The sequence below is a fragment of the Symphodus melops genome, assembly GCF_947650265.1.
Source record: "Symphodus melops genome assembly, chromosome: 16".
NCBI lineage: Eukaryota > Metazoa > Chordata > Actinopteri > Labriformes > Labridae > Symphodus > Symphodus melops.
In genome coordinates this window covers 11,293,241-11,313,960 of record NC_136706.1, presented here as the reverse complement: position 1 = coordinate 11,313,960, position 20,720 = coordinate 11,293,241, and the positions used below count along the sequence as shown (strand labels likewise).

The window sequence follows — 20,720 nt, the reverse complement described above, 5'->3', positions numbered from 1 at the left end:
ATTTTGTATTATATGTGACTTCATAATAGATATTTATAAGTACAGTTTTATCAACCATAACTGCCATAATATAACTTTATCTTTTTGGCATGTTCCTTGCCTACACTTTTAATCCCTATTGGTGATGAAAACATGTTTAGTGCTACTCTACCTAAATGGTAAATGGACTTTAGCTTATATAGCACTTTTCTCATTTTCTGTAACTCAAAGAGCTTTTACACTGCAGGTCACACCCATTCATACCCATGCACACACTGACAGCAGTGTTCGCTATGTAGTGAGACCATCAGATGTAACTCATCCCATTCAAATGCATACATATGCCTCTGATGAAACAGCATGAGCCATTCAGGGTTAACTCTCTTGCCCACGGACACATCAGACATGTTGCTTCAGCAGCTGGGCATCGAAACCCCAACCTTTGTTGAGAGACGATGACTGACAATGTACTGTACTTCCCTTTATGCAGCATTGGGCATCGTCCAACCATTATGATCACTCACCTCCTTCTTTTTCTCATACAAACTGTAAGCAGGGTTTTGATTGACAACTGAATGTTGAAGATTAAAGTGTGATGATACACATAAAGAGAGCTCAGTATCCATTTAAGAAAAAAATATTGGGACAGAGTTACCATAATCATTCAGTACTGCTTCTTGTACATTTCTTAAGCATTATAGAGTAATTAGAGCAAAGTTTTTACAATAATGTGCTTTTTAAAATGAGTATAAGAAAAAAAAACTCAGGCATAAAGGTATGAAAATACCTTTTAATGTGGAATTTGCAGCAAGATTGGCCCTGAGAGGAGATCAGTGTTTTTCAGTCAGAGCAGCTTCTCAGTCACATTGTTAATTCAAACTACTTATTCTGAGTGGCTGTAATGCATCATGATATCTAGGGTTCACAGTGAGGGCATTTAGCTCTTCTATCATCTTGTTACAGTCATACAGCTTGTACAGCTAAACAAGATAAAACTTTGTTAGATGTGGATAAATCAAAGCAAAAGCCGTTTTGGAAAATCAAATTTATTTCCGAAAGTTAGATGAAATGATTGATCCTACACTATCGTCTGTAAGGTAGAAAATAAGCCAAAAGCCTTTTGTTAGGTTAGCTTCGCATGAATTGAGGGGGGGAAATTAGCAGACTAGCACGTCTAAATCCCAATTACTTACAATTGATTACAACATAAAATTATTGTATGACTTAGCAGTTGCTATGACAGCCAGGAGAGACTGCAGAAAGTTCGTTCCTTGTTAGTATGTTTTACATAATAGTACAAAAACAATTACGGAGAAGGAAATTTGTTAGGACACTGTCTGTCTAATTATCTGAAAGTTACCAGTTAACATGGTTGTTCTTTAAAACGTAACACCAAAACTTCACAGTGATGTTAGCTTATATTTGGAGCATTCTTCTCTTTCCCCTGCTGTAGGATGAAAGTCTAAAATACTAACAGGTATTAATCAATAAAATAAGGTCAGAGAGTCATTTAACCCCCGAATGAGGTACAATGACTTTGGCTGATCTTCTTACTTCATGCTATCATCAGGTCAAACTGCTAACTGGTCCAAATAATATTTTCTGCAAAGCTAATGACATTCACATCGACTTCAATTTTACTGTGTTTGGGCTAGCTAGCGAGTGTTGGTGTGTTAAATTACTAAACTAAAGATTCTGAAAATGTTGAATTACTTGGTCAAATAAATCAGCATGTAAACACTTTGATAGTTTGCGCAAAGAGCTTCTGGGCTTTAGCTTTACGTCTGTCTAATTATGATTAGGTGTGTTTGTATGATGTGTCTGAAAACCCTAGCCATATGCTAATAAATGTAATTATTTGATCTAGGTGTTAAATGCATCAGCATATGTTCCAAAGAAGAGCTAAATGTTGGCCATAAGAAACCTTATTTGAAGCCCTCTCTTGAAGGCAAGACCATATAATTACCGGTAATTGATAGACTGATGAAAGCTGTATTTTTCAAACTATCTGACACCATCCTACAACTAGCAATTAAGTGCTATAATTAGGGACATCAATTTTCTTGTAGCTCTTTGAGAGAAAATGAACTGTGGTCTCACCTGCAGCCTACAGTAGCACAGTACAGCGATGATAAGGAGTAATATAACTGTAGCTAGAATTCCACCAGTGATGACCACTGTCCCGGCTGTCATTCGAAAGGCTCTCCATCAACACCCTGCAGAGATCAAAAGAAGAGGGACAGAGAGAGAATATGAGTGGGTAAGAGTAAAGGAAAGAGGGAGTGAGAGGAGAGGAAGAAAAAGCAGAAAGCACACAATTCATCATCACAGTGGTTTTATTAAGTAGATTATAACTGTGTGTCATCTCACTGGTGCTTATTGAATTATCCAGCAGTTAGGAGACATGTAATAGAATCATCCTACAAGTGCTGCTCAAAATATAGACGAAATCTCAAGCTGGAACATGGCAGAAAGAGAAGAAGTGTGTGAGATAGAGCGAGCAGCATGTGACAGCAGTGGAAATGGTAGAAGAGCTGAGAGATAAATGGATGATGGGAGTGAGGAGAGCTGAAGTGACTGAGCAGGTGAGAGGAACAAAGATGGAGTGAGCAGTGAATAGATTTGGAGGGAGTGGGAGAAAGAGGTCAAGATGAGCTGGGAAACAGGCAGAGAAAGGGATTTGATGAATGGATATGAAACAGTGCGATAAAATGATGGAGGGGATAAAGGAGAAAAGTTGAGAGGTGGAAAACATACACGGGGCACATGAAAATGAAGAAAAGTGGCCTAGCCAAGTGATTTTCTTGCAAATTTGTATTGCAAACACACGGCTGAATGAAAGTCAAACATGCTTTCATGCATGCACCCGGAACTCATGAATCCCTATTCCCAGAGACTTTTGTTCATGCTCAATGGTTCAAAAACTAAAACAAAAGAAAACAAGAATTCAAGAGAAATCCTTGGCCATGGTTTCCCAAAGTCACATTGAAACAGCATTTCGAGTGCCACACTTCCTTAGGCAGATGCATAACTAAATCTTCTCAAGAAGCAGGGACGCTTTGAAAGTACAGTCAGGTAAAGAAGACAAAAACATATCCTCTTTGTGGATATTGACACTTAAAATAACTAAATAAGGTATACAAAAAAAGAAAGAAACCACACCACAACAACTCACACATTATAAAAGCAAAGGAGAGGGAAAAAAACACTGACCTTCATAACATAAATCAATTTGAATCCAGCTGGACAGCTTTACATGACCACTGGCCGATAATCAGAGTTTAAAAATGAAAATAAATGCAGAAGTTGATACCCATGTGCTCCAAGCTTAACATTAATCTATCTCATCAGAATGTGTAATCAATATGATTTACAGAATCTTCTTTTTGTGCGATTGCTTTGTAAAAAAACAACTAGATATTTAATTCACATTCAATAGTAATGTATTTCAAGTTATGTAACCTAGATTTTAGCATGCTGGAAAGTAAAATTCAAAAAAGCCCAGCTACAAAAATGTTTTTCGTCAAATTACTTAAGTCAGTCCTTAAAACTGGAAAAGATCCTTTAAAGGGGTTTTGAAGAACACATGCACGCAGCACTGACGTGGATTCAAGTCTACAGTTTGTCAAAAGAACATTTTGTGGCTGTGTGATTGACTTGAGACTGAACTGACCTCATTCAGGGTTTATTAGATCAATGTTTCCCTTTAATTACCTCTTTTCAGTCTCTGCAGCAGCTGGATTACAGGAAGAAGCCGTGAGCCTGGAGGCTTTAAATATTCATTCTACTCTCCAAGGTAAATGCACATTAATCATAAACATTTAAAGTCTCAAATGAGACTTTTATGTACTCTTTACACCATCCACTGTCAAAGAAAAAAAAGCATTTTAGGATGTAGTTGAATTTGATACCCATAGGAGCCCCAACCTGAATCCTGTTTAAAAGATCACATTACAATATGATCACAGACTGTTTGATACAGTTTTTGTTGCTTGTGATGGCACAGAAAGTAGCATCACACAAGTAAATGAATCTTGCGAAGTTCTGTCTGGTGAAGAAAGCAGACCCCACTCAAAGGAAAGGGAAAACAGGATTAAGGAAACCTGCATAGTTATTCTAACACTTCTGCGAAAGCCCACTTTGAAGCCAGTCACTTGTGTTTTTCTAGTTGTTTTACTTACCAAATGTATTTCTTGAAAATCTTGTGGATCATGAATGTGTTAACTCTTTATTTTTCCTTAAATTCCATTAATTTGACTTGATTTTTTTATGACATACCTGTAGTTATAAATTAAAACTCAAACTATATTCAGTCTGACTATCTTCCCACAGAGAAATGTTGCCACCTAGTTGGTAACATTCCTATAATGAAATTGGGATAACCCTGCAGACATCTGACAGATGTGGCAACAGACCTTTTTTCCCTTCATTACGTCCACAATCTGGAAGTGTCGTAGCACCACACCATCACACTGCATTGTGGATAATTGCCTGAAACCAAAAATAGGCCAGCAGGCTTGTTGCTAAGCTATGACTCAATGGTGCAAGCCATTATCAGCAGCAAGCACACAGCAGTATAGGTGCATGTTGTCAAGATCTTACTCAACTGTGACATAGACACACCCACAAATAGAAAACACTAAACTTAAAAATATAAAACACAGACTGCCAATTCCAAAAAAGGCACACTGTGACGCAAATGTAAAAAAAAGTGCTGTTTCATGCTTTACCAGCATATGATTTGGATTCATTTGTTGCCTTTTCCAGTTCCATGTCTTGAAAACAAGGCTCTCCATCAACATCCCTCAGTCGGCTCACACGTCACTGTAAGACAGTACATTTTACCGTGTGAGTGACAGCCATGACCTTCTTAGTCTAAAAAAAACACCTCTTCACTATGTGACATTTCTCAGCCAATAACGTGTCCAAACTACCCAAGCCTTTATAGTGAATTATCTTTCTCGAAATGGTCTATACAGTTAGAATGGATCAGATTGTCTCAACTGTGTACAATCTGCCCCGTCTACAAACGCATCAGAGCCAGTCGTCCCTCAGGCTGGAATACAACTGGACACTAATCCAATCTACAGGCCACACAGTCCACCAACCAAATCAATATGGTGGAAAACCAGAGGGGAGAGCAATTTGGCCTTGAAGGCTTTTCAGTTCAACTGACATAGAAATGTGGTGCTTTGTGACATTTTTGTGTCACAAAAGGACAACATGGAATCCGAGAGTTAAGTTCGAACTCTCTGGGTTTGTCTGACAGTGAGGTGAAGCTGAAAGTTAATTATGAACTACAGGCGGATAATAACGAGATTAAAGCTGCAGTAATCAATAAATGTATATGAACAATGGGACAGATAACTATGATGTGAAAGGGATCAAGGAAACCACAGATAATTATTAACTCTGCCGTTTGCTTTCAGCTTTATTCAGTGTGTTAGCATCTTTCAGCTCACTTTTTTCAGTAATGTAGCTTAAAACCTAAAAATGAATAAGCTTACTCTTCTGCTCTTATCAGTGCAGTTTTTAAAGCTTCTGTGTGTGCTGCTTGTCCAGCTCAAAAATTCAGAAAGAGACAATTAGCAACTAGCTGGTAGAGCCTATACAGTATGAGTGGAGCATTTAGCAGCTAAAGGCTATATATTTCCGACTAGAGTTGGTAAAGACAAAAAACGAAGCTAAAAGTGAGGAAATTATTGGACTGATAATTATGTGACACCCATTGTATGTTTACTTGTCACTTTCTTTAATATGGATGTTAAAGAATACATGTCTACTCCTCAACAACAACTTCATATAATGACAATGATTTTATCAGTGTTGTGTTACTGTAGCTTGTTATACTCTTCCTTAGTGCCTATCACTGCGGCCTTACAAACACATTGTACTTTATATAGTCTGTATAATGCTACCTAAATGTGTAATGTCAAATCACAAGAAAGGATACACATTTTATGCTATTTGTGAATTCAATGTAAAAGTGTAAATAGTTTAAATGTGGATATTGGCAGAACTATGTTACAGAGCTGTTGAATGACAATAATGGCTACAGTTATGACCCACAACTGCTTGACATAAAAATCCATAGATGCATTGCATTGGAGGCTAGAATAGTATACGCTCCTTGGTGGAGGATAGGTTATCAACATTTTTTTCTTCAGGAAATGACAATCGATCATTTTAAAGATTCAAAACAAATTACGTTTTGTTATTGTTCGTCCAAATGTGTGTATAGGGAACAATCACTGCAAAATAAAATAAAAAGCTTGAACATTTATTTTAAATTCACAAGAACTTAACAAATACACCCCATATTGTATTGTATATATTTTCATAAATCATTTTGATATTAATAATGTGTCTTTTATATAGTTTTCAAGATCAAATGTAGAATGTAATCGGCTTCTTTTAGTTTTTTAGTGCAGAAAAGAAATAAGAGCTTAACTGTTAAATCTAGGTGGATAACATACTGTATGTTATTAAATTATATTCTGTAATACAGAAACCTGTACATTTATTATGAGCAGAAATTATGTCTGCCTTTTTTCTGCAGAAAATTGTTTGTATACTCTCCAACCCTTGGCCCTTTCTAGCACAACACTGATGATACATTAAGCATGTACTGTATCGGATGACGCAGGAAAAGTCATTATTCCTGCTCACACACACTGGATTGCTTAACCAGCACACACATAACACATGCATTAATCACTGTACACGAGAGGCAGAATGTGTGTTTCTCCTCAAGCTCCCTTAATCAGAATGGTGTGTGAGGGATGAACCATAGCAAGGTAATGGACAGCGTAAATTATTTAACCCCACAAGCACAAGCACACGCACACGCACACACACACACACACACACACACACACACACACACATACACACATACACACATACACACACACACACACACACACACACACACACACACACACACACACACACACACACACACACCTGCAACTCAGATTCTATTGTGATATAGCTCCAGAGGAAGGCTAACATGTCTGCTCAGCCCCTTTCTGCTGGTATTCCTCCACAGGAATGACACAAGGTTAGCGGAAAAAAGAAGGAAAGCAGCGGGAACAATGCACACACAAACACTCAAATGCAATAATTTTAGTACAAGCTAACATGCTCAGACAGTGGGCTTTGAAGTAAATTGCCACGCTTTGATGAAACATGGCAGGGATCACAGCAGAGGTCTTGCTAGGAATAATGGCTGTTGACAGGCTTTCAGCTGAATGGGGTACACACGCATGGTAGGTGGCAGGTTCGAGATATACACAAGGGACAATAACATGCTCTGAGAACAATGGAAAGAGCTATATTACAGCTGTACCTGTCAAAGGGGGATTTTATTTGTACATCTGCAGCCATATACAAAGGCACAGAGCACAAACATACACAGTTCTTCTGGGAAATCACATAAGCCAAACAGTCCTGAAGTTTGGTGAAAGATGTCTAACAGTGATTAAGTTGCTCCGCCAGAAGTTTCTTTCTAAGACTTTAAGTTGTCCTCTATAACTAAGCTTGATTCTGTTCAAAAGAGAAAGACACATCAGCATGATTCATCACTTTTCTAACAAGGTCTGATTACAAGTATTTGTCCTTGATTATTCTTTGTCAATCCTTAACTAAACCATGCAATCAGTGAGAATTCAATTTCATTTCCATCCCACGTTTCACAACCTACATACTGTTGCTTGCAGCATAATCTATGAGACCCACAAAATAAAAATAAATTATTCGCATTTCCATAATGAGACATTCATTTTATCCAACATCACTTACCGATGCGTACTACACACACTATTTGCATGGTATGAGGATAATAAAGCACCACTGTGATCCCATTTGTACACGTCATTACTGTTTCTTTGGCGCTAAACCCGTCCTGCTGTGGCATGTCTGTGCAGTTTTTAAGGAATAGTTCAACATTTTGAAAACTGTACGTATTTGAAGTGATGTAACATTGATTAAATTATGGATACCACTCCATTACTTGAGATGTAAGTGTGGAAGTAAAGCCAGGAGAACGTCAGTATAGTTTCGCAGTTAGCCTGGCTCTCCCACAATCTCAGAAATCCTTCACCATCAATTTGATCCAAAACCTTTGAAAGCTATCTTTGGCAAATCTATAGATTCGGAGTTGGCAAAAGGAAAACTCAATGTGTTGGCTTATAAATCTTTGCCGGCCATTTTACTTAAGTAGAAGCATCTTGTCCCTCCCTCCCACTTGCACTTAATCAGTGACATGATGACCTCTTGAAAGTAGAAAAAAAATCAGGTGCATTACCAGGAGAACAGGGAATAAAATGTACAGATGGTCGGTGTCTGTGAGTGGGTAGATCATCCCACATCCTGCCCATTTATTAAAATCCTTAATGCAACTCAGCTGTTACTTTTTCAGTTTTTACGAAGAAATGCTCTTTTCTTTTTGAATGGTAATTTTTAATTTTTCTTCTTTACCATTGTTTAATTCAGAACATGTTTTTTTTTATATATATAAACTGTGGTTGCTTGTTTAGAACATTTGGTGTGTTTTATGTTTGGATGTTTTATGACATGGATAAGTGTTTTTATTAACAGGGGGAGAAAAAGAAAGACAGAACATTTCACTGTACAGTCAATGGCTTTTCATTCTTGTCCATCAATAAAAGGACCTTTGAAAGAAAGAAAACTCTAACTTAGCTGATTTTGCTCAAGATTGATTTTCCAGTCTGAAGAATGTAAGAACAATTTACAATGCAAATGACTCTAAAGTGTCTGTGTATATAAATGTTCCCCAAGGAGGAGAGGAGGAAGATAACTGAGCTAAACATTTACATGATGCATAAGATCAATTATTCAAATGAGCTTGAGCTGTGATGTGTTGGTGTAACATTGCTTTGACTGGATGTTTCTTTATGTTTATTTTTTAATCTCCATTAAGCCTTAATGCATGCAAATGTAGACCCCCCAAAAACTTCACAAACCCACCTCCTCAACACCACTAGACAGAGGTACACATTTTGAAATAAGCTTACAAATTCCTCTTTAAGCCTCCTCATAATTTTATCCTGTCAGGCAGCTCTGACCCTGACTGCAGCATCACTTGATTCTCCCTCTCAGCCTCCCGCAGGCTCACGCTGTTCCAGCATAACATTTCACCAGACACACAAAAATACATTTTGCCACCGTTTCTTTGTGTCCCTGCACCCATCACCCAGAATAATGACAACATGGAGGCAGCCTCAGGTAAACCTCTCCTTCCCCATCAATCCACTGAAAGATATTTAGCAGCTTAACTAACCCAAAGTTTGACCTTTTCTAGGAAATTGCAAAGGCTGTCAGATAGAGAGAGAGACAGAGAAAGAGAGAGAGACAGAGAGAGAGAGAGAGAGACAGACATAGAGAAACAGAGAGAGACAGAGAAACAGAGAAAGACAGAGAAAGATAGCGTAAGACCGAGAAAGAGAGAGAGACAGAGAGAAAGAGACAGAGAGAGAGAGAGAGAGAGACACAGAGAAACAGAGAGAGACAGAGAAAGAGAGAGAGACAGAGAGAGACAGAGAAAGAGAGAGAGACAGAGAAAGAGAGACAGAGAGAGAGACACAGAGAAACAGAGACAGAGAAAGAGAGAGAGACAGAGAGAGACAGAGACAGAGAGAGACAGAGAAAGAGAGAGAGACAGAGAAAGATAGCGTAAGACCGAGAAAGAGAGAGAGACAGAGAGAGAGAGAGAGAGAGAGAGAGAGAAAAGATCTCCGTTTTGAGTGCATAACTGAAAACCAGGAGTCGTTTTTCCCTCTCATGTGTTCAGCAGCATTTCAGTAATTAGTACCCTTCTGTGAATGATAAAAAAAGGCTCTTGGCTATATGACTATAGCACCATGAGGACGAAGAAAAAAGAACACGTAATGGTGACCTGGGGGTCTCTTCATTTAATTATACAGCTTGCTAAATGTCTCTCATCCATCTGAGTGACCTTGCCAGTCGTTCTTTTAGTTCAGGCTGCATGATGATATAAGAAGCGTGGTTATGACTTTAAACATGTTGTGCACGCATTGAAAGAAAGAGAGCATGTTTGTCCTTTCTAATCCCCTCGGACTGTATTGTTAAAGAATATTCTTGCTGGTATGTCCATCTTTATACTGTATTTAAATTTATATTGCAGTTTAAAGCTAGATAATTCAGCCTTTTGTAAAGAGCCTGTCAGTCAGTGTTTTTGGACTAAACCACGACAGGAAATGAGTAAGAAAAATGACATTTTTCCACATGAAGGTCTGTTGTTTTAAATGAACTAAAAACTACTAAAGACTTCTCATTTTGGAACAAATCGACTGAAGACTGCACTTGTAGTATTAAACGATGCCGATATACAGGTAACCTCTGATGTTTATTCATTGCATTAAATGAATACTTTTCCTTTTTTACTGTTGTAAACAATAGGAGACAATCATATCTATGTATATACAGTATAAATACCTATAAAATAGTTGATTATTGCTCCAGATCCTCTAAACCACGGTCATATCCCTCAAAAGCCAAAAAGCTTTTTTACTGCTAAGAAAAATCTCTTCTATGATTAATGTACAGTATATGCATAATTCAGGTGGCATCTGTTATTTCACCTGGATTTACAAGCATTAGCTCTTATAATTTTAAATGAAGATTCAAAGAGTTTTCCTGTAATGTGCTGTTATAGATGTGCTCTCTGAAAATTTAGTGAGTCACATCAGAAAAAGGCTGTTATCATGTGTCAAACAAAATGTGATCATTTTAAAGCATCTGTGGACCTGTGAATAAATGTACACTTTGAAGAAAGAAAGATCAAACGCTGTAAAAACTGTGATGTTTTATTTTTTTTTCTAATATCAGTGTTTTCCACTCATAGATGATACATGGGCAGGCCGCCCAAGTTTATTTACAACCTGTTTTTACTTAATATTTCATTCAGGTGTGTGCGCCGACCTCACAGCTCCATGCAACACAACAGAACTTCAGCTTTAAAAAGACATTCCTCGACACCTTCAGAGAGACAAGATACAGCAAAACCAAGCCAGCAGAAGCTTAGCTTCAGAGAAAGAGAGAGCGAGAGAGAAGGTCCACTGTCCAAACAGCCATCTTGAATGCACCGTTTGAGCTGCCTTGCTCATTATCGAAACTAAAGCTTTTCAATTTGTGCAATGCTGAACTCCTATAAATAAAAGAATATCAAGTGGAACTTTTCCAAAGTACGAGGCATCCGTGTCTGTGAGCGTGCATGGATACATTGAGCCGACTAAAGTTGTTTTTTGCAAACACTAAATTTAGTAAAGTGAAAAACAGATATTTGATATAAATTCAAACACTAATATTGAAATATACTGTACCTCGGTATATTCCTTTTGAACTTCAGATAAAATGTAACAGACACATTTGGAATCCTTTGCCAGGACGTGATTTCACTTTTCCCCCATAAACAGTAAAAGAAAATCAGCCTTCACTTTCAAATCATGTCAAAGTAATTATATATAATCAAATTGTGTCAGTCTGCCACTGCACTTCCTGATCCTCCCCTGTGCCACACTATGCGCTACCCTCTGCTGTGCAAATAATACCAATAGTCTATGTGTGACAGGCTGTAATCTTGGCACCAGCAGGAGCTGAAGTTGGCTGGGAGATATAGCACTTTTTTCGAACTTCACAGTTGATGGATGGAAGAGCAGTCCTGAGCCTTGAATCTAATGATTCAAGTGGTATAAAGGTGTTCTCAGCGCACTACGCCTGTTGTAATACACAGTACACAGTAACATTTAGTAAGAATTCATCTACAAGACCTAAATCTTTCTCTTCTGCCTCAAACATTAAGCACGTTAGACCTTTACACATTTGTTATTTTACAGAGCATAGAAAATAGTTCTGGACACTAAAGGGAGCTTAATAAGCCCATTAGCTAAATCCACTCACACATGCACACTCGTGGTCAGGAACGCTTGAAAATGTATCAACCATAGACCGTATTACTAAATGTATAGTGCTGATGTTGTTGTGTTAATTACAATGTGCCTGAAACATTATAATTTTTAAGGGCCAGCAGAGGGTGACCCATGTGGTTTCAGTAGTCCGAGGACACTCGATTAATTCGCAACCTTTCAGGCGACTTCATGGTACAGTGTTGTTTTTTGTGTGTATACTGCAGTCTACAGCTGCAACAGGTGTGAGTTTAAGTGTATTTGTTGCAGACTAGGTCTGTGTAAGAATGCCACAGACTGCCTCTGCTGCTGATTCAACAGGCTCAGTGAGCCTCTGATGAGCGCTGACTGGTGCCAGCAGTGCTGGACACATCACAAAAACTACAGCCAGTAGTCTGCTACAGAGGCTTAGCAATGGCACATCGCCATTGGATTTATGGATGTCAGCTTAGAGCATCAAAGTCCATTAGATACACACAGTAAGCATGCAGCAATTGCAATAGCAGCACATACAGTAACAAAAAAACAACAACAACAAAAACCCCCAGTAAAAACAGGATTACTTGAGGATGTATCTGTGATGTGACTGTCTCTTTAATTGAAGCATGTAATTAATGGCATATTCTTACTTGTCAGGATATGTGTAAGTACATACTGGTATTAAAAAAGAATCCCTGTTTCTAATTGTTTGTGTTTTTTAAGATCAATGACAATATTCCCGAGGGGGGCCGGTAGCCTAGTGGTTAGTGTGTGCTCCCCATATGCAGAGGCTATAGTCCCCAAGAGCGGGAGGCCCGGGATCGAATGAACTTCCCACACGCTTCTTTCCCACATGTCATGCCCCACCCTCTCTCTCCCCGGTTTCTGACTCTACAAACTGTCCCATCTCTAAAATAAAGAAAGAAAAAGCCCATCGAACTTCAACCTTAAATAAAATAATAGACAATGTTAAATTGTGGCACCGGGTTGGCAAGGCGAGGAAATAAAACACTGACAGAAAAAGTTAGCATCCATCAATATTTAGACTAGAGCTTTTTTGTTAACTTGGAATCTGGTACTAAACGTTTATGTTAGCTATAGTTGCTACCATCAAAGCAGAGCGAGTTTTGGGAGCATACACTAACATTTGACATTCACTTGAGCTGACAGCCAAAATGCTAACTTTTTGCATGCAGACGGCTTCTGAGGTTCCATTTCCACTTTGAAGGTTAAACATAAACTACTTATGATACACTCTTCCATAGTAAATAAATAGCGTGAGTGCATGTCTGCAAGACTCAAATAAAAATATGGTGAGGAAAACTGTACTCCTTATTCAGATGATGCGTCAGGGCCTTGTCTCTACATCTGTAAGAAGTGGTATATTTTGCTAAAGAGTAGATAGAGACAGTAAGTAATTGATGTAACTTGTATGTTAAACTTACAGTTGTGTTGAGGACACAAACAGGCATACACACCTGAAGCGTCTCTGATGGCATATATAAAGTTCTGGTAGTTCTGTTTCTGCTCAGTGCTGCATAAATACAGCAGACAAAAGCTGAGCCATTATTCAAGAGCATCTCCAGTCTCAGGGTCCTGCAGAACAAAATGCTGCTTAAGACAGAATATCAGTCTGCTGAGAGGGATATTTATGCAAACTCCCTGCACTATTTGTTCTGTTAAATTGGATAATAAAAAGAACAATAATAAAAGCAACAGACAAACAATATCTCAGCATGTTTATATCCATGGTGGTTTATAATCTCTCCATGCTTGTAATGTAAATATAGATGAGTCTATTTCAACTCTCAAACTGGTGATACCAGTATAACAATACTGTAGCTGCTGCCTGCCTGCCACTGGTTCACTCCTGCTTTATGAGTTCACTGTCAGTCAAGATTGCTCCCGAGTAATTGGAGTGACAGAGGAAGCGGTTTGTTGTGATACTTTGAGCTCCGTCAGGACCTCTTGGTGGGAAAAACCACGCAACCATGTTCGCCATGCAAGCAGATAACACCATGCTGAGTCTGGCACTATGACAGATTAATACATAACTGCAAAACAAGCACACACGCACGCACCCTCTGGCTACATGCTCTGTTTAGGGTAATACAATGGCTTCAAATAAATTGAATTCCTTTTCCTCTTCCTGAATTAGATAAGACACCATTAAATTACATTTGCTCCTTGACACTTGACAATGAGATCATTCCATAATAGACTTTTTCTCCTCCTACATTACTTTCTCTTCACTAGCAACAGTATGTACGATTTGGGGAAAGGTAATGGACCAAACGCAGTAATTAGTGTTGTTATAGTTCTCAGCTTAAACGTTTGGAATGATGCAACATTGGCTTCAAATCACACCAAACCACGTATCTACAGTGCCGGTTGGTGACTGATAAGTATTTAAACTTTTGGCAACAAATGTGTCTACAAAGCCATCTCACATGTTTCTAACATGTACTGTACTTGTTCATTGGTAAATACAGCGTAGTATTAGAGGTGATCTGACAGAGTACAGTTATATTTGTAGGACACTCCAGGATTTAACTGCGTTTTCTGTGATTATTGCAGCCTTAGAGTAAATCTTTTGAGCAAAGTACAAGGTGATATGTTTTTCAATGTGTAACAAAATACAAAATAAAATAGAAAAATAAAACCCTAACCTAAAAATAAAACTATATACAAAAATACTAAATCCACAATGTGACAGCACATTTATGGGGGTCTGTGTCTCACTTAAAAAAAAAAAAAAAAAAAAAAAAAATAATATATATATATATATATATATATATATATATATATATATATATATATATATATATATATATATATATATATATATATATATATATATATATATATATATATATATATATATATATATATATATCAACAGAATGCACCAGGAAATGTCTAATGGATCAGCACACATTTAACATAAAATCAAGACTCTAAGTATAGGACTTGTTATTTTTGATTTACCGTATTAAGACACTTTTGTGTGAGGACGAAAAAGGCAGCTTATGAAAGAGAAAATATCACACCAGATCTCTACTGACATACAACCCCAAGCTGGGAAAACTAGTTAATTGATCAATTTTAGGTAAACGATGTGGAGAATGGCCAAAATTATGATGGCTTGACTTTGCATGAAAAAGCTGAATCGCAACATTGCAACTTCCTGGAAGGACTGATTTTCTGCTTACAAAACGGGAATCCCATGCTGAGGAGATCACATCAAGAAGATCATTGGCTGCATGATTCTCATCGTTCTTACACTGAAAACCAGTGGTTGCATCTGCTCCTTCTGATATTTGAGTTGAAACAGAGCTTTGTTTTGTCGAGAGTGTGAATGTTGAGTCGAAGTCAAGGGCACGTAACCTGATCAGACGTAATGTCCTCATTCTGGATAATGGATATTTCATGTGATATTTAATCTGAATGTGCGCATTAGAAAGCCCCATACAATACCTGAGGGGATAAGTACTCACCCTATGCAGGGGCACACACACGAACAAACACACACACTTGGTCAGATGCCAGGGTAAATGTAGTGAAACAAGAGGTGGTGTTGTGAAGGTCAAGTCATATTATAGCACCATAACCTGGTTAGCTCAGCGCTCACCGCTACATAACCCCATCTGCTGCTGCTATTGATGCTAACATCTGGCTAAACCCTTTTTGCGAGCAGCAGAATAAACAGAGGAGTTCTGTCTGCAGAAGACCCAACTCTGAGGTCTGTGTGTGTCTGTGTGTTTATTTTTATCAATTAGGAGGTGTTTGCAGTAAACTGTGGGCTAATTTTCCTTGCAGCTGTCTGTGTTTTTGTGACTGTTGTTTCTTTTTCTGTAAAAGCCAGCTGTGCACCTGCTCTGCTCTACTGCTCTCCTGCATCTTTTTATGTCCACATCAAAATTCTCGGCTCAATGCCAGTTGTGTATTCACTTTGTTGTCATCTTTTCCTTGCTTTTGCGTTTACCACACCTGCTCTCTCCCTGTCTCTGCTACTGTAGCCTTTCTCTCTCTGTAAAGCTTTTTTTTCTTTTTTTTTTTTACATTAACTTTTTCTTTCTCGGCTGTTCTCAGCTGCTGTAGACATGCAGCCTCAGGGATTGTGGGCAGGCCTCTGTGTTATAACATGGTTTTGAGCTGCGGAGCCATGCACCCACAAACAAAGCCAGCAGCTTCAACATGGAGAACGAGAGATGCTACTCAATTTTTAAATTAAAAGTGCTTGTACAAGAAGTTGCAGAAGACTAAGAGTAGAGACACACATCATTATGTATATGAGGCTTGCTGTCACATATGGCAGAATGCATATTGGACGCAGATAATGTGACTCCCTTGATAACATTCCTAAAAAGTGTTTCAGCACCTTTTTCCGACTCACAAACCCACAACAGCACCACATTTCAAGATATTTTTTCTTATAGTCTATACCTCTCGTTCTCTGTTTTTCTCTCTCAGGTCAAAGAATCATTCTACTGAAACAACATTTAATCAGGCATAAAGTTGAGTCCATGTTTTTTTGTGTGCAAGTCACAGACCACAGGTCAGTGGCATGTTACACCAAAATCGGGGCACCCAGCCACTGCTCTGTTCGTAACACGCTTTCTCTCTTTTTATTATTTGGGCCAAAAGATGCCAGAGTGGCAAAGGCAAGGAAAATAACTGTGATCAGAAAAATGTCATCTCACTGAGTTCTGTTCCTTGCACCTGCATGTAAGTACAAGCCTAAATGTCAAAATTAACACTCTGGTCTTATCTCCTCTGAGCTGCCCACTCAAGCACTGTGATTTGGGAAAAACACTTGTTTGAACGTCTAAAATGAATGCTAACTTCGAGCATTTATTTACCTTAAAAATTCAAACCCCTTTCTTTCCAGAAACGAGTAAACAGCCTCTTGTGATCAGTCACGCAACTACTATGTGTGCATCCTGAAGTTCATGTCTGTTTATGTTAACGTAAAAAAATAATCCTTTTCAATTTGAAAGTTAGACTAAATAACAAGCAGCTTTATTCTCCTATTTTCCTGGGTCTTACATGAAGTCAAGTCCAATAAATGCATACAGGAACCATTTTTTTCCACACTCTTTTGTACTGCTGACATATGCAGTCCTTTAATGCGATCAGACTTAAATGCATGTAGGGTTTACATGCATTTAAGTCTGATCATATCATCATATCAGATATTTTGACAAAAATTGCTCACACTTTGCACTGGGCCTTCTGTATAACGAGGGTCTAAAAATCCATGTGGCAGAAACAGTGGACATGTTCGATTAAACCTCAGGGAATGGAAAAGCCATGTGAGGTGGTAGAAAAAAACAAAAATGTAAAGTGACGGCGTAAAGAAGAGTGTTGAGTGGTAGTAGACAGAAAGGAAAAAGAAAATGACGAAGAGGAGAAAAAAGATGAAGAGTGAGCAGAGGGCACCTTTAAGAGCATGAAAGAATGGATGAAAGTCCTCCATATAACGTGTAGATGGTTGAAGGAAATGTGTTTTAAAGCTCTGGGCTCATGATTGCTTAGCTGTTAGTGCTAATGGTCAGTGCTCAAGAGACAGTGTGTGTAAAAGTACAAACGGGGGTTTTAGTTACTATGGCGACAGGGCTATTACAGACTGACATTTTACCATTGCCTTTTCTATGTCTTGAGTAGGTGGTTTAAGCTTAAAAGTTCTGGCTTTATTGAACTTGAACCAACATTTTTTCCAGCTCGAAAACGGCATGATATTCTTGAAGCTGATAACAATCTAGTCGTGTCAAATTGTAAAATAAAACACAGAAGGAAGACAGGAATTTAAAATTGTGGGTCTCTCTTTTCATGCACACATCAGTTGTGATCAACTCTCATAGCAGAGTAAGTGAACACCTTGCTGAGCTCACTTGTTCTAAAATTATTTTTGTCACATCACTGTCCACTAGCACCATGTTGATATCTCTTTCGGTCTCTCATTTAACATCATACAGCTTCAAATTCCCATAATGAGCATGCAGCTTTTGGAGCATAGAGTTTGTAATGAGAAAGCCCCCCGGCTTCTTTAAAAAGTACTGTATGTATTGTAAGTTATACTTGAAGACATGATGCAAATGTTAAATTAACTCTCATCAGTATGCCCTCTGCCTTTATAAGTGGTGTGTAATTTATTCAGAATGCTGCAGGCCATGTAGACAGACAGGCCAGCTGTGCAAGGCTTATACTGCAGGAAATGTATGTGGTGTGTTTTCATATCTAAAACTAGAATCATCATTTCTACCACTTATTTTAGTTTACGGCATTCTACTAAACCTATGCTAGATCTTGGAACACAACCATTTCAAGAAGTCTGTCTTCTTTTAACCCCAGTTCAACCAAATTATCTTATTCATTGTTCAAGTCAAGGTTTTTGTAGACAGATATTTTTGTTTGCAGTGCTACTTTCAGGATCTAGTTTGACCTGTGAGGATTTTACTGTGGGGACTTTTTTGCCTTTACTGATAGGGCAGCTGTGGAAAATAGAGTGGGGCTGATTATAAGCATACATACTGTATGATCCACGGACGCTTAGATTTAAACTCCTTTCACCCGTCAGTTAAGAACTAAAGAGGCCTTTTGTCGGTAAAGTGAAACATCTTCATGACCTTCAACCCAGCCCTGTTGCCTTTTGGAACGCGCCTTGAATTACTATGAGCTGTAAGACTGAGAACCTAGACACAGACAGAGTGGGGGTGGAAATGCATCAAAGGGCGGAGGTCGATGTTGTGGATGTTACACCCGATACACTGAGGACTGCTTTAAAAACACCACATCTTCAGGAGGAAGATTGGGGAAGTTATTCCTATTGAGAACATTGTAGCAATACAAATAAAGATTGATTGATTGTAGCTGTGTCCTTTTGTTTATGACATCAGAACATTAAAAGAAAGCAAGCGGACATCTTACACACATGTAAAGGGTGGGATCAGTACAGACTTAAAACATCAGGGGCCACTAAAATAGACTAAGAAAAGTTCCTCACAGTTCTTTAGAGCAAATGTGAGATATGTTTAGCGGCACTTTGATGTCAAACTCGGGTTTTTAAGCTTGGAAAACAAACTGTGATCCCTGAACGCTAATTGTCCTCGGCTTAATTCTGATGAGCCTAGTGATGTCATTACTCAGCAATTAAGATGCTGAGTAAGACTTTTTAACCCTAGGGACGGATGCCCACAACTACGGGAATGAGGCCAGATTTTAGAAGGGAAAAAAACCATCTCATTTTAATTTACTGTTTCCCACATCAATTTATTATAGTATTTGGCACAGTGCATGGTAAATGCAAGAAAATGAACAGATTATTGAGGTGAAATGGAAGAGGCAAAGAAAGAAAGAAAGGATGTACATGTATAGGGGAACAACAGCTGTTCCTCTGCTGCTGCATTTTCTTCCTCACTCTCTTCCTGATTCTCCCTCTTGCCTCCCTCGCCACCCTTTTACTCATCTGAATGAGCGCTGGATTTTTTACAATCACTCTTCGGGATGAGGGCAGCTGACCAACGGCTCGTGTGCGTGCTTGTGTGTGCGTGCGCGCTGCCCGATACTGGTGTCTGCACAGGGACCCATGTGTGCGTGAGCGTGATGTGTGAGCATGTCAGGGTGTAGCTGCAAGGGGGAGAGCACGGAGAGATCACCCTGCCGGAGGGGGGAGGGGAGGGAGAGAGAATGGGTGGTGACTGTTTAACATGATCATTGTGCAGCCATAGTCCCTTCCCCCCTCCCAAGTTCCCATCCAACCATTCCATCCACTTCTTCTTTTTATCTCCACCAAGGCAGCTCCATCATGATTCCTCCTCCCAACAGTGCATTTTAAAAGGTAATTAAGCTGAAATGTGAGTACAGTTTAAATGACAAGAAAAAAGTGCTGCCTCTGTAATTGCATTCACTCTTAAACATTCATCCTCTTCTCTCCTCTTCCCTCCTCTCTCTCTCTCTCCCTCCCTGCTTTATGTGTTATTCTCTCCACACCTTTCTTCTTCATCTTTTTTTTTCTCACCACCTATCAGTCTTTGAAATTTGCTTCTCCAACCCACTCATCTGCTTGTCCTTCAACTCCCTCGCTCTCTTCCTCGTCTCTCTCTGCATCAGCAGCAAGGAGGCAAGAAAAAAAACCCACAGTCACTCATAGTCGCGCTCTGAGGGGGACATAAGCTGTGTGTGCGTGGTTGCTGGAAGGAGTATGACTGATCTCCCCGGGGGCCAAGGTTGCTCCGAGGGTCATTGAGGAAGTCGCCATGGGAACATAAGCCCCACCTTGTCATTCACTCTTGAAGGGCTCTTAAAGCACAGCATGTATGATTCCCACTTGCTATTTCTTATGCGAGCTTCAGTTCATACCTTAAATCTATCTAGTGGGTGCAAAGTCTGTCACTGTGATGCTAAAGTACAGGTAGCTGGAGAAGAGGAAAATAAGCACTGACATCATCTTTTGCACTTCAGTCAACAAGCATGCACAACAGAGAATGGTTGGGTATCAATCTGGGTTAGTTAGCAACCTTTAGCTCTTTTTGCCCCTGGGAAATTAGTGGAAAAACAACATTAAGCATCTTTGTAGAGGGTCGGTGTCACCAAAGGACTCTGGAGAACCATCATGTAGTGCTACCAGCAGGATGATCTACAATCCTCTCTATAACAGCTGTTCCTAACCCCCCCCCCCCCCCCCACACACACACACACACACACACACTATCTAAAACAAAGCTGAGCTCCCCTAGGACTCGTAAGAAACAAAAGTGATACACTGCTGTCAAAAAACTGCCACAAGGAGCAAACAAAGAAACCATTTTTAAC

At 39.0% G+C, this 20,720-nt stretch overlaps 1 protein-coding gene across 1 annotated transcript in view; it reads right to left on the bottom strand.

Moving 5' to 3' along the window:
* The window catches only part of LOC306837456 (protein FAM163B-like), a 28,230-nt gene that overhangs the window by 4,795 nt on the left and 2,715 nt on the right, over positions 1-20,720 (bottom strand). The window contains exon 2 of the mRNA XM_079365148.1: positions 2,080-2,195. Within this exon, the coding sequence (XP_079221274.1) occupies positions 2,080-2,172 (93 nt within the window). The 5' untranslated portion in view covers positions 2,173-2,195. The remainder of the gene's footprint in view (positions 1-2,079; positions 2,196-20,720) is intronic.